At 38.6% G+C, this 14,096-nt stretch overlaps 2 protein-coding genes across 2 annotated transcripts in view; both read right to left on the bottom strand.

The window, feature by feature from the left end:
- Positions 1–9,953, bottom strand: part of cpamd8 (C3 and PZP like alpha-2-macroglobulin domain containing 8) — a 43,796-nt gene extending 33,843 nt beyond the window's left edge. The window contains exons 1-14 of the mRNA XM_079245130.1: positions 9,281–9,953; positions 5,603–5,754; positions 5,148–5,170; positions 4,486–4,651; positions 4,105–4,157; positions 3,469–3,486; positions 2,379–2,433; positions 2,097–2,210; positions 1,869–1,953; positions 1,595–1,703; positions 1,177–1,404; positions 858–1,028; positions 626–754; positions 306–504 (exon numbers count right to left, since the gene is read on the bottom strand). Coding sequence (XP_079101256.1) covers positions 306–504; positions 626–754; positions 858–1,028; positions 1,177–1,404; positions 1,595–1,703; positions 1,869–1,953; positions 2,097–2,210; positions 2,379–2,433; positions 3,469–3,486; positions 4,105–4,157; positions 4,486–4,651; positions 5,148–5,170; positions 5,603–5,754; positions 9,281–9,366 — 1,588 coding nt within the window. The 5' untranslated portion in view covers positions 9,367–9,953. The remainder of the gene's footprint in view (positions 1–305; positions 505–625; positions 755–857; positions 1,029–1,176; positions 1,405–1,594; positions 1,704–1,868; positions 1,954–2,096; positions 2,211–2,378; positions 2,434–3,468; positions 3,487–4,104; positions 4,158–4,485; positions 4,652–5,147; positions 5,171–5,602; positions 5,755–9,280) is intronic.
- A 724-nt stretch (positions 9,954–10,677) lies between these two features.
- sac3d1 (SAC3 domain containing 1) lies at positions 10,678–13,832 on the bottom strand (the record flags this gene model as incomplete). Its single annotated transcript, XM_079245650.1, has 4 exons — positions 10,678–11,160; positions 11,736–12,018; positions 12,175–12,595; positions 13,804–13,832. The coding sequence occupies 4 exons, from the start codon at positions 13,830–13,832 to the stop codon at positions 10,694–10,696; spliced, it is 1,200 nt and encodes a 399-aa protein (XP_079101776.1). The 3' UTR covers positions 10,678–10,693.
- Positions 13,833–14,096: the final 264 nt, after the last annotated feature.

Genomic DNA, 14,096 nt, shown 5'->3' on the forward strand with positions numbered 1-14,096 from the left:
GTGAAAACAAAAGGAGACAGAGCCTTGTGTTCTGTGGCGCTGAGACTCTGGGACTCTCTTCCTTTGGACTTGAGATTTGTGGACTGGTTGCTTTTAAAAGTCAGTTAAAAGCATGCCTTGATTAATCTGCTTTTTATTCATTTTACTTGTTAGTATGTTTTGTTGGCTCTTGTGAAGAACTGTGTGATTCCCTATCTTAAAAAGTAATATAGAAATACAATTTTACTTAATGACAGAAAAGCAAGAAACTATCTGGCATAGGAACTGGTTTCGATAAGAAGAAACATATCCTTAACTTATCCTACCTGAGATAGAAGGAGGGAGCTGTGTGGTGTGAATGTTCTTATCAAAGGTGATTGTTGCTCTTTTTCCTCTGTGTGAAGCTGTAAAGTTGGCCGACTGTTGCCCCGATAGGATGATGTTCCCCCTGGCTGCCACCTCATAATGCATGGTGAAATTACAGGGGCAAGTAGATTTAAGCGCCACTTCAGCCTCCTGGCCAACCTACACAGACAGAAAAAATAGAAATATTACTCCAAGATTACATTCCAAACACTTTAAACATATGATGCACTCTCAAACTATCTAAAAAAAAACATCTGGATGAAAAGAAGTCAAACTAAACCTTGAGAGGAGTGCTTGGGCTCTGGATCTGGATGTGGCACCTACTTGGCGAGTACCAACTACTTATGGACAAGTAGTTTGGTAAGTATTGGTCTCCCACTGCTATACCATCAATAGATGTCACCTTGGTCTATTTGAAAGAATAAAACAACACATCTTACATTTTAATTCTTTCAAGGTTTTTTTTTTCCAAATATAAAACTAAGGTAAACTACTTCTACTCATCTGCTGACCTCAAGCCAGACATACTGAGCAGCTGTAGGGATGGAGGGTATCTCAAAGGTGACTTGGCCATCTTTTGAGATCAGTTCACTCGTGTAGACATTGTCCTTTGGACTCAGCTCTGCCTTGACACGGACCCTCACCCCATCAGCTGGGCTCCCATCAGGATACAGAACCTCAATCTACAAGACGGAAAGTGAAAAAGAGGTTCAGTCGATGTCAATTAAATAATTAAATTATGAACCATCAACTTAATTATTAAAGTAACTCAGTTTAGTATAAAATGGCATTATTATGTTTCTACATTGCAAGGAAGGGATTTTGTCTTACCTTCCCTTTGTAAGGCAGACCAGGCTTGAACTGTTTGCGAGTGTCCTTTGAATACTTGATGTCAATGAGCTGTTTATGAACTGGTGTGGAGTCATCAAATGTGGTTTGCCTGCTCCCATCGATGCTGGTCACTGATGCCCAAATGTTAACTGCCCCCCTAAAGTGATCTGCTACATCCAACGGCATCAGTTCTTTGACGCACAGACTGAAATTTGCAGAGCCTTTAATCTAACAGCAAAAGAGGCAGGGTTTTACTGGATATATTCCCACCTCCTTGCAAAGGTCAGAATAACATAAGCATTAAGAGGAACTATGTATAGCAATTAATACAAAAATATCGATCAATAATTGGTTTTTTTGCCAGCTTGGTCATTAATATATATATATATATATTATATACAATAAAACAAAATCTAACCTCCATGGTTTTTATTACAGGATGGCCCATCTCATGGCGGTAGTAGCCAACACCATTGACAGTCATATTAACTGTCAACTTCCCTGTCACTGGTTTCCCAAAAGTGTACCTGCGAAATATTGAAATATCAGAGTCTAACGGAGAAAATTATTTTATTTTTATTTTAGACAACATCAAAACTAATCATTAGGAAAACATGAATGAATCAATGAACAGAAGATGTTCAAAAGACACTGTTTTATTATCCCACAGTGTAAAGTTTTAAGGGACCTACCTGGCTGTGACAGTGACTTGCTCGCAGGTGCTGAGATCACGGATGTAACGCGGTGGATCAATCACCAACTCAAACCTTGGCATCACTGTGAGACAAGCAGGAAAACATGTTCTTTTTTTTCTTCAGTGATACTGTATGGTGTATACTCTACATCTCTGGTTATCTTCCATGTCAGTGGTGTAGGAAATATACAATCTTGTAAAATATTCTTAATTTTTCAGCACTTGCCATATTTCAGCACTTCAAATGACTTATTGTAGGTGTGGCCTTGCACCTCTACAAAGATAAACCACTCTCCAAACACAGGCTGGTCAGAAAGGGGAAAACTCATGTTCACGATCCCTAGAGAGAGAAATTTATGTTCAGTAGGTTCCTCACACTGATTAAATATCCTGTATAACTATACATCATATATAACAATCCAAATATTAAACTGAATTCGATACACTTCATTAAAGCTAAACCTCTATCATAAATATAAGTAAAAACATTGCAGGCTGTATGGCTTACCACAACAGACTGATTTAAGTCCCTTCCACTGGACCATCCTGGATCCTCTTGGATCCTGAGAGTTCAAATAAAACCATAAAAACCAAATTTTTATTTTTAAAGTGAATCAAATATTTCCTTTTTCATTTCCTTAAAGTGGAACTATTATGTGCATTTCAGGCTAATTTATTTTTATTTCTGAGCCCAGAAGGGCTGGGATTGATCGAGTTATTGTCACAAATCGCTTTATTTACTTCAGACCGACCCTCTCCGTAGGCTGTCAGATCAGTCTGTGGGCAAAACGAGTGGATTGAGACTCTTCCGCATTAAGCCCCGCCTCCTGCTACTGTGCTACATCGGGAGCGCGCACCGCACCTGGTTTCGCCGTCATTGTAACGTCTCATAAACAGAAGGATTAGGCTAATATGAACTCAAAAAAAAAAAAAAAAAAAAATACAATGTCAACACATAGCATACAGCCCTACATGTTGGAACCTGAATCAGACCCTGAAAACGAAGTGGAAAACCGCAACCCACAGCAACGAATGCAGCAGGATGTCTCTCTTTGGTAAACTCACCAGCCATCGTTGGAAATAATTTTATCCGACGTTTTCCACCCACCTGATGTATTTGTACATGCCCTTGTTAACCAGTAGAAGGTAACCAATCACCGAACCTTATCCCCCGGGACATCACAAGGATTTCCAAGTAGAAAAAATCTCTCTAAAACGATGCGTTTTTCGTTGCCATTGGAAACCGAACGGAGAGAGTGCTGGAACTCAAACTCAAACATGCATTTAGGTGATAGAAAACAGTGCCGTTCACATGTCTGATGAGGATTCAACACTGTAACACTGTAGAAAGCTCAGAAAACTCCAAATACCATAATAGCACCCCTTTAAGAATACAACTATGCGAAGCGAAGAGAAGAGAAGAGATTTTTCTCATGCTGTTTATCCTTCTTCTGTTCCAAAGAGCACCCTGTTATCTAGGTGAGCTGCCCTGATTCCTGCTCTGTAATCTCCAACCATTCTGGGAACTGAAATTGCCACTGTCCCCATCCCAGACGTAGCTCTGCCAACCCTGGGTGGTCCCAACAGTCTCCACTCACCAAAACATATGCCTCGATCTACAAAGAAAGGAAAATGTGAAAAAAAAAAAAGATTAAAAAAGAGAGAAAAAATCATTGCAAACTGCTTGAATATGATAAAAAAAAAAACTATGAAACCGCTGGATGAGTCTGTGCTTAATCGCAAAACTCCATCCCATCCTTTCCTTATCCAATAATCATCTGTTTGTGAAAGTGAGGGCTGCCCTTCACCTGCAGCATACTTTTATAGCTGCAAACATCAATAAACTGTATCTGCACAGTAACACAGTATATCTGGAGCCACTGCAAACATTCCAAAAGAAATGACTAGCTTGGCGTCGGGGAACAAGTTTTCTTGCAATCAGACTGGGTTTCTAATCCTGACTCTGCCTATTAAAGTTGGAAAAAGTATGTTTATATGAAATATTGTGACATGTTACTCCAAAATGCTATGAAATAAATGCAAATACACTAGCAGAACAAAATAAACTAATGTTTAGACATTTAAAATGTTTATTTTCTGCTAAATGGGCTCACACAGCAGTTCTTTGATCTCCGTTAATCACAACTTTATATATATTTATATTTTGTGTGTAAGATGCAGCAGTTGAAAAGTCAGCATTATTAGCCTTAAACATTCAATATATTTAGAATTACCTTTTCACTCACTGGCCTCATGTCAGGTGTGACGGTGTAGACATTGATGAGCACTGAAGACCAAAATGAAACAACATTGTTAAGAAAATAAAGCAGCCTTACGTCTTTTTCAAGTAAGAATCATAAGTCATATATACATATCTGGTATTGTAGATATGGACAGATCTCTGACTCGTCTAATATAAAATTGTAATGTTAAGTTGGTCAGTTGAATTCCTTAACTAAAATAATAATGTGGATCATATAGTCAAAGCATCTGTAGTTGTCCTGAAGCCCAAACCAAGCGCCAACATATACAAAAATAAACATTCAAAAAGTGCCTCAGTTCTCTGAGTTTCTGTGTGATTAACTGATTAACTACCAGCTGCACTATGAGGGAACCTTTATGTTTGGGTTTGTAGATGGGTTTGTCGGTCTGGATGAAGACAGCTGTGCCCTTGCTCTCCACAGTGACGGTGGTGTAGTTATGGAAAATGTAGCCTCCTTCTGTAAGGTGACGGTTTCCCCAGACCTTTAGATGGGCCTGACCTCTTAGCCCAGAGGGAACCTGGTGGCATATGCATATACACATGTGCATAAAAACAAATGGCAAAACAGACTGGAATTGAGTTTTAGAAACAAAAAGAACAAATGAAGACTTTCAGTTCATTGTCCTTGATTTAGTGTATCCAATAATTACAGAACGAACAAAGGCTGCAGAAGAACAAAAGAAGAAGGCAACAACAAAGTATGCTACACATGACAGTATTTATGAGAATCAGGGTGGAGAATCGCGTCGTGCATGCTACATTGATCTATTCCAGCCTCTGGGGCCGGTGGATCATACGTGCACATCAACATCTGTTGCATATTACATTGAGTCTGTTACCTTATTCCCAATGAGTGAGCAGAGACAGATGTTGCATTACAAATAATGTTAGTGTTGATTTGCATGTTGCCTCAGGAATGTGCACACAATGGACAAGAGGCTCTCACTACTGTGCAGCTGTCACAACTGCTGAGAATGTAAATGCAAACTATGTGGTGCAGATTGTTCAACTTACCTTCAGTTTGATGGTCCCTTTATCTAAAAAATGGAACAAATATAAAGATTTAAAGTTAGACATCTTAAATAGCGTTCTCACCTACACATTCTAATTCCATATTGTGTTATTTATAAGACATACAGTTAAATTAAAATCAAGCAGCAACCTGACTCTATGCCATTCTGAGGAAAGCTGGTGTCATCTACTAATAGTTTTGCATCACACACTGTATGCATTAAAATGTTATAACTGGATGAGCTGAAGCTTCCAATTAAAGATCATTAGATCACAGGTGATGAGTGACATGATTAACAGATCAGATTAATAAGGCTTACTGTGTGTATATGTTTGATGGCATGAGGATTTGTATTAATTCAGTATTCTTCACTTGTATCTTGTACCTCAACTTTTTTTGTGCAAGTTCTCTTTCCAAATTGTCCCAGCATAACTTTAACTTCAAAATTTGTCCTTACCAAGCACCGAGCCGTGGCTGTGAGCAACCGTTTGTCCCTTCACCAACAGCTGCACCTGAACACGTGTTTCTGCCTTTACATTGAAGAGGGTTACACTCACACTCTCCTCCACTCCTCCTCGAAACACAGAGGGAGCAGCGACCAGGTAACCTCTGACAGAAGATCAGGAAGAAGGGACAAAAGCATCAGATTAAAGGGAGGTTGGATGAAAGTAGCACAGAGGATACTGGTATAAAAAAATTTAAAAAAAACAGGTGAAGAAAAAAATGTAACAGCAGGAGGAAAAAATGGAATCAAGAGGTCAGAAAGGTGTAAAGCACATAAACCTAATTTAGGCTTATTGACTGTACTGAAAAGATGTGATGCAATAACAAAATCTGTCAATACATACTTCTAGACATTTTCTGCAAAAAGATTGGTTTTATTTGTAATTATCACTAGGAACTAAGTATCCATCTACAAATGAGTTATTTCTTAAGTCTTTTCCTATCTTGTGAACAAAATTACAACCGACAATTTAGACTGCCACACATTTCAGTGTGGGAAGGAATCTGCTACTGAGGTCACAGAGCAAAAGATATTAGTTGTGCTTAATAATTACTTGGAAAGGAAAAAAAAACAAACAATTAAGTTATTCAATTTTTTTGGCAAAATAAAAAAAAAAAATCTATCATCAGCCAAAACTTGGCTTTTCAGATTATACTGTTTGTTGGTATCTGTGCATCAGAATCAAAATCAGAATCAGGTCATTACACAGATAACTGACACTGTGTCTGTGTGCCCCAATATAAAAAAAAAAAAAGAACTGGTAGCCAAAAACATAAGTCAATATAGGATGCTTGTTGTCTGTATTGGTGTAACTTTTTAAAAAGAATAACGCAAAAAAAACCCCAATCTATCCATCATGCAGCATTGAACACATTGCATGTGAACTGGCAGCGATGCAGATGTCGTAGCAAAAATGGACCAAATTAAAAGCACTTACAGGCCAGTGGCTGCTAAATCCATGTCCAGTCCTGTTTATTTAACAAAGTGACAACTCATATATCTCAGTCAGCAGCTGCAGCTACATTAGCTACTGCTTCAGCTGGGTATTAGCATGCTAAGGCTAGAAATATACCAAAGCAAGCAACTGTACTTACTGGAAAGTAAACAAGTGAGTGAACCTCAATTATTATAAGTTTTTCTATGACATCATCCAGTCTTTTTACTTATATTTCAGAAGGACATTTTAAATGTTAAAGCTTAGGGCTACGATAGTCGATTTGGCACTGCATGCACTCCACTGAACCTATTACATTAATTCTGTCAGATCTGCACACTGATATATGTAGCTTCTTGGTTTCTTCGAAGTATTAACATCTTTTTTTCAGGAAAGTGAAATATCTGTTTTCATACAATAACGACTGTCTTTTTATAAGATCGGGTAAATGGAAAAGTTAAGTATCCAACCCAGCAGTCCAGCAAGGGTTGAATGCATTTGGAATGAAGTTAAGAGTGAAAGCAGCAGAACACTCCAAATTCAAGCGCAGTCAGTAAGACTGCAGAAATACTATCACCTTCTGATGTTTGGTCTATATAAGTGGGTATACTGGCTACCAACCAGGACGGTTGCAGATCCATAGGGAAGTTGTGTTAGACATGAGTTACAGTATAGCAGGAAAAAAGTTATCCTTTAATTTTACACCAAAAGATTTTGATAATTAGTACATGTAGTTATTATTTAATCATTTTACTGAAATGAAGCTACGTGTTGCAGTTTTGTCAGAGGAATCTGTGTCCAGTCCAGTTGAATAGAACATTTTAGCTTCTCAGCAGTTTGTGGTTGTTGTTTCGTTTCTTCTTTATAATGCTCCATACATTTTCATGAAAATGACCAAGCCAAGCAAGCATGCACACCGTGTCCATAAAACCATACCATTGTTGGCATTTCAGGCATGATTAATATATGACTTGAGGATTGGCTAATAAATTTCATGATTACATTTCTGGATGTATTGTGTTGAGTAAAATGTTTTTCTTTAAAGAAAATGATCAATCTCTGAGGTATGATGGTTTCTCTTTTATTTAACTGATACATAATTTTCAAGATAGTCTTTTGTTATTTATTCATAACATCTACTGTCTTTGTTTACCTTAATGTTTTCCAACAAGGTCAAGAAAAAGTGTTTATGAACTTATTTTTTACTTGCATTTATTAAGGCAGTCATATTCTGTTTTACTCTTGGACTGCGCACAGGTTTATGGGCCATGTTCCTTTATTACCCAGTCCTGACACCCTCACTGCTCAGTTCATCTGCAGATTAAAGTCTTCTAAGGTTCTAATCAGTAACCTTGGTAACATTTTGCAGTTAAACTTGTTTTTATTAACGTTTTAATCTTTCTTTGACTCTGTCCTGCCCTTTTACGTGGAATGCAGGGATGGAACCCTGAAATCTGGTTTTTCCTACGAAGTTGGTCAGTGAAGACATTAAAAGTCTTTTCCTGTTCACTTTTGCATGTTCAAAAATTCAAAATGAACAAATTTCATATTTAAGATTTCTTTGCAAAGTTCTTGTTTATGAGGTAAATATCCAGTATCAAATTATGTATGTTATACTGGGCACACTTAAGGGGCATTTAGTACTTTTTTTTCTGACCAACTAAATTTCGACCCCACTGATTCCAGTCTTTTTCCTCACTGAAGATCACACAAATTAAGGGTGAATTAAGCCCTGAAGACAAACCCAATTGCATGCATGACAGAAGGATCAGGTGGTTGGTATTACAGCACTACAGCATTATGGCCAGAGGCAACTGAAGTTCCTGTGAGAGTGAGTATGAGAAAATCCCTGGAAAATAAAGCTTCAGTAGAAGGAAGATAATACGAGGAAACTGACCCTGTTTGTTTGATCTGCAGTGACTTTAACTAGCTCTTGGATGAGTCTGGATTAGACACTGTGCTTATTTCAGTCACATGGCTCACTGCACTCAAGATCTCATTGCTTTTGCCTAAAGTTTGCCCCCTGAGATTTGAGAGCTGTTTAATGCCTAACAGGGATTTGCATTCCCCTTTGTAGGTGAAACCTTCACCAGTCGGTTATATGGTTTCATGTTCTCAGCCTTCTTGTTTTGCAAACTTCTCCATTAGTAAAGTTGTTTAGTAATTGACAAACAATATACTATTATTAATTCAAATTTAATTGATACGTGAATATGCACTCTTAACATTCCCTGTGAAGGATCTGCAATATCTATAATCATGGTTTACTTTAATCACTGAAGCAGCTGACAGATGACTTCAATGTGCCTTGGCTACGGACAAGGCCAGGAATTTATCTATTTATATTTGTCATTATCACAGCACATGCTTGAGCAGGCTACCGCAACAAAATCAGCAGTGCAGCGTCTCAATGTATCACTGTGCGACTCTTCATACACAATTGTGAATGAAGCCTGCAAATACGACAGCCTAAATAAATGAGAAGCTGTTGAAACACTGCCAATATGCGCAATGTTATTAAATACTCATATGTTTCCAAACAAGATTCTTTAAGACTGCCTACTTTGCAAAAGGTTATTATGATGACAAAATGTTTGTCCTTTTATTTCGTAATTGAAAAGAAATAGTTACACTTACAGTAGCCCACTATGAAGCACACTTCTTGAAAGAAACCACATGCAACACAGGCTACTCACTGTCTTTCCTGCGCGCAACTTGTGCCCACGTTGCAGATGAAAAAGGTCCACCAAAAACTCAAAACTGTTAAAGAAAACAGCAACATTTTGGTTTCAGTAAGCAAGCTACTTCTGGATATGTTGTCTCCCCTCTCAATGAGGTGGACTCTACTTAGTCTGATGAAAATAAAACTGAAATGCAGCAGCCTCTGTCTACAGTCCTCTCCGTCTACCAATCCATTTAGGATTTAGGTTGGTTGGAGTAATAGGTTTGCAGAACTTTGCTCAGGCCCAAAGTTGTTATAATCATCCCTCTCTACTAAAATGAAGAAGAATAAGAAAAAACAAAACAAAACTATGTTTACAGTCCAGAGAACACGACCAGTCCTTTCCCATGTGGCTTCACACGCCCCGGTTCCGTTCGCTCATATTTCAGCATTACAATTTGCTGATGTCCTCCCACTTCAGCGGGAAATGTAAAAGAAAAAAGGTTTGTCCCTTTAAACTCAGCGCAAACGCGCTTCTCCGGCAGTGCCTTACGATCTCAAGTCGGTCGGTTGTTTGTCCTTACAACGAAAGCGAGCGGAGAGGCGATCAGAGCCAGACTGCGCTTCTATCAGGTTGGTGCGTCCTCTTCTCGCTCTGCTGAGGGACCGTGACAGAAGAGCACTGCAAGAAAGGGCACACTCAAAGTACTTACGTTTCCCCTTTTCTACTTCTTAAGCTGGCAATTTGAACTGTTAATTACCTCCTTTTGTATTTTGAAATATTGTATTGTAAAGTCGAACCATGTGCGAAAGTAAAGCTGTTGCCACAGGAATCTTTCTTGTTTACTTCAGGTGTGCGCTGAAGGCTTAGACTGCCCTCAAGTGGCAAATAGACACAGATGCAATTGTAACACGAGCAGCTGTTTTCTGAACTGTTGAAATGCTTACATATGATTCCATATATGTTTGATCTAATATTGCATTCATTCAAATAAATTAACTGTGCAGCGCAATAAAGTTTCTGTAGTTTTAATAAAATACTGAACAGAGACATAAACATACTCAATTTGACCAGGGTTGAAAACAATATAAAAAGCATTTCACAGCTTAAAGTTTTTCAGAGCACCAATGTTTATGTTGAAACTCTGGACTGGACTAAACTCAACGTATTTCAGGAATTGAACATGGAGTTGTGCGGACATCCCAGAAAGAAGTAATAGATTACAACTGTCCACAGCCCAAATAAAGAGGTAGACTGATTGACCATAACCTTAAATAAGCTGGTTTCATCCCCAACTTTCCTGGTTTATATGTCAATGTCCCCTTGAGCAGGATTTTCTATGCATCTTAAACAAAATTTTAAAAAAAAAACTAAATTATATCCTTAGGATCTCTGTGCAACAAAATCTCTTTGCCTATTAGTACAAAGTATAACACAGAATCAAGCTCATGCACAGCCATGAATGATGTTCTCAATGGTAAGATCTCTCTGTTTCTCAGACACTATGCTATGATACAACTTACAGTGCAATCTGCCTTGTTCTGGCTCAGTGAAAGCAGCTTTGGAAAAAATCACTTGACTGTCTTTATTAACCTCCAAGCCATACTCCTTGCACAGTTGAGTGGTGAGTGCTGCATCTAAGGATAAAAGTTGAGCCAGCCTGTTGAGAGGAAAGCGGCAGTTACGGCTGCTGTATCCGTGGCTGTAAATCAGCAGCAGATTGCTTCGGCATGCCACCAGATGACGGTGCAGGGCACAGGTCTGTAGAAAGTTCAGCCTCTGAGCCAAACGGAACAAACGTACAGGGTTCCTCTCCAGAAAAGCTTGGTTGAGTGAAAGAGCGAGTGAGATTGAAGGAGTGCTGCGGAGGGGTTCTGCGAGTTGCATAATGTGCTGTGTGGCACGAGGTGAACCTGCAGAGTAAACATAAGATTTAATGTTGCAAGCATCACCATTTTTGTACAAGTGTAATTCTTTGATAAGATAAAATAAAATACACACACACACACACACAATATACCCTAGACAATTACTAGAACTTTTTACTAATATGTTGTTGCAGCCTTGACATGTTTGTTAACTATCAATAATTGTTCACCTGTTGCTGATAATTTCTGCCACTTTTCCATTGCTGTGTGGAATCACTGTTCTTATGACTTCAAAGTCAAAGACTGACTATGTTTTGCACCTTTCTAACCTACCTGATTTGGTGTCACTGCTCTTTACCAATGAAGCCTTTCTTTTAGCATGCAGATTATGAAACAAGATAACGCTACGACTCTTAATTATACATTCCATCTCATCTTATTCTGTAGTTTCATCCACATTCAGCAATGTCCACAGACCTTTCTCACTCGATTTCTTTCTAGTGCTATTCATCAAAATGATCCTGATAACTGTCTTCAGTAGATCTTATTTCATCACTAAATGCAACGAGATTTTCTGATATGCATGAACTTTGCTATAAGTATTAAAGAAAGCTACCAACCCAAGTTGTACAGCAAGCCAAGTGCCTGGAACTCTTCCTGGTTGGGATATGCTTCTGTTCCAGTTGCATAGCAATCCAACAACCAGCTCAGGTATTCTTGTAGGTGCGTGTCGTTTATGCATGGGTCATACAGCTGCAAGGGCTCACCACAAAGACGATAAGAAGCATAGATGAGGAAACGAACTGTCCGCTCTAAAATAGCTACACAGTCCAATCCAGACATCCTCTGAATGATCATATCCTGCTTCACACTACGCAGCCGATCAAAGACAAAGTTATACACCTGGAAGACAAGGATAAATTTAACAAGCATGTTTTAAAAGTTTTGACTTGACAATGATTACAACTTTCATTTCCAAATACTCATGTTGATAAAGTTGCATTCTTCTTCTTATTAGTGTTATTACAGAATAAATGAACCCCCCCCCCCAATACTTGCCTCTGTCCATGGATGCAGATTATGGGAAGCTAAAATGTCATCAACAAGGTAACAGACAGTTTTCAGCAACACAGATGGTGGTCTGAGGTCAGTGGGGTTGGTGGCATCTTTCCCAGCAGCTGGTCTAGAATACTCTTTTACTGCTCGCAAAGGATCTCCCCTTGGCCTCCGATCTTTCTCTGTCCCTGGCACCATTTCAAAACGGTGAAGGCGTTTCTGGGCCTCCCGGTTCTGCAGTTCTTTAGTAGGGCACATGGTTTGACAGGTCCCTTTGGGCACAGTTTCCTGTAACTGCTGCTGAAGCCTCTGCTCATCTTCGTCCGTCTCTCTCACTTGGGGTTTGCTTTCGCTTCGACATCGCTCTTTGTTCCTCTGTCTACACTGTCCTCTTGAAGGTGCACCACTCTTCTGAGAGTGAAACCTGTTAATTAATACAGTTTTATTAGTAATTCTCTATGTGGGTTGATTTTTAACAAATCCACACTCCAAAATGCAGTGACACAAACAGTCCCCTCTCTTATTGGATCCATATATACGAAATACAATTACAAAAAGTTCATTTAAACTTTCTGGATTTAGATGCAATAAAATCCAACATTTTACTTGCCTTCTTTTTAATCGCCATCATTATTTTTGAGCTATGCACCGTTGTACCAATTGTATCAATTTCATGTCCTCTAAGCTACAATCATATCAGTATCTTATCTACTGATTCAATGGAGAGCTCCTTTTAAAAGAAGCCTTCATTCACGGACCCCATCAGAATATAATTCTATTACCTTGAAGGTGGTCTCATTGGAGAAGTGCAAATCATGACCAAAAGGTTTTTGTTTCTCATTTACCTGCTTTGAGACCTCCTGGTTTCAATGCTTAAACTGTATAACTAGATTTTAGTATGAGCAGGTGTGTTAAGGGTACCCTTTAACTTCCTATTGTTGTCTTTTTTTTTGTTTTGTTTTGTGCCAGTGCAATGGGCTGACATCTGTAAACGATACCCTTGAGTACCAATTCCTCTCACTCTTCTTTTAAACACAGTGGCTGTGGAAACCTTGACCTGCATTACCAAGTGTCGACTCCACGGAAGGACCATATTTTATGTCGGAAGAAAATCATAGTCTATACAAGGTCTGTTCAGTGTTTTACTGGATCTTTGGACCGAACGATCTGCAGGTGCACTTGGAAAAAGGTAACACGCATGTATGTGGCTTTTCGGAAAAGCAAGATGGTATGATCCATTTCAGACTGGGCATGAAGAGGAAAAACAGCTTAATTAAATATCACTGTTAGCCTGGAATGGGACAGGACAGCTGAATAGAATTAAACTCCAGGGTAAAATATGTGTCACTGCTTTTGTGAAACAAAACAAGGTTATTCTCTGCCAGAACAACCGGGAACTATTTGTTATCAAGGTTCTGTAAAACAGCTTTCTGGGATGTCAGCTTCAAGAAAATATACCTTGCCAGCCACCAAGCTAACAACAGTTAGCTTCCATGATCTCGAAGCAACCTCAAAACTCCTACGTAGCTTTGACATCACAAGTAGGTATTCAAAACGTGAATTACTTTCTTCCTCTTTTAAAAAGGCATAAGTATGTATCTAGCATAGTAATGCTATATTTTTCATACTCACGTGCGACTAGTACCTCGTCTGTGGTTCATTGGTTGTTCTAAATGGGTTTGTCGTCACTTTCCTTCCATCCTTCCATCCAATCAAAATGACCCATTCGTGTTTTGGAAAAACGTCACATCCGGAACACTTCTGTTTTGTTTCACGACTGTGGCAAAACAAAATGTCTAATTATGCAAAATATCATTTTTAGTTTTCTTGATGCTCCTAAAAAATTTGAAAAAAAAGCAACTTTAGAGGACATTTAATTTTAGGTTGTTTTTTTTTAATTTAAAAATACAGTCACTAAATAAATG

The sequence above is a fragment of the Telmatherina bonti genome (genome assembly GCF_933228915.1).
Source record: "Telmatherina bonti genome assembly, chromosome: 8".
Taxonomy (NCBI): domain Eukaryota; kingdom Metazoa; phylum Chordata; class Actinopteri; order Atheriniformes; family Telmatherinidae; genus Telmatherina; species Telmatherina bonti.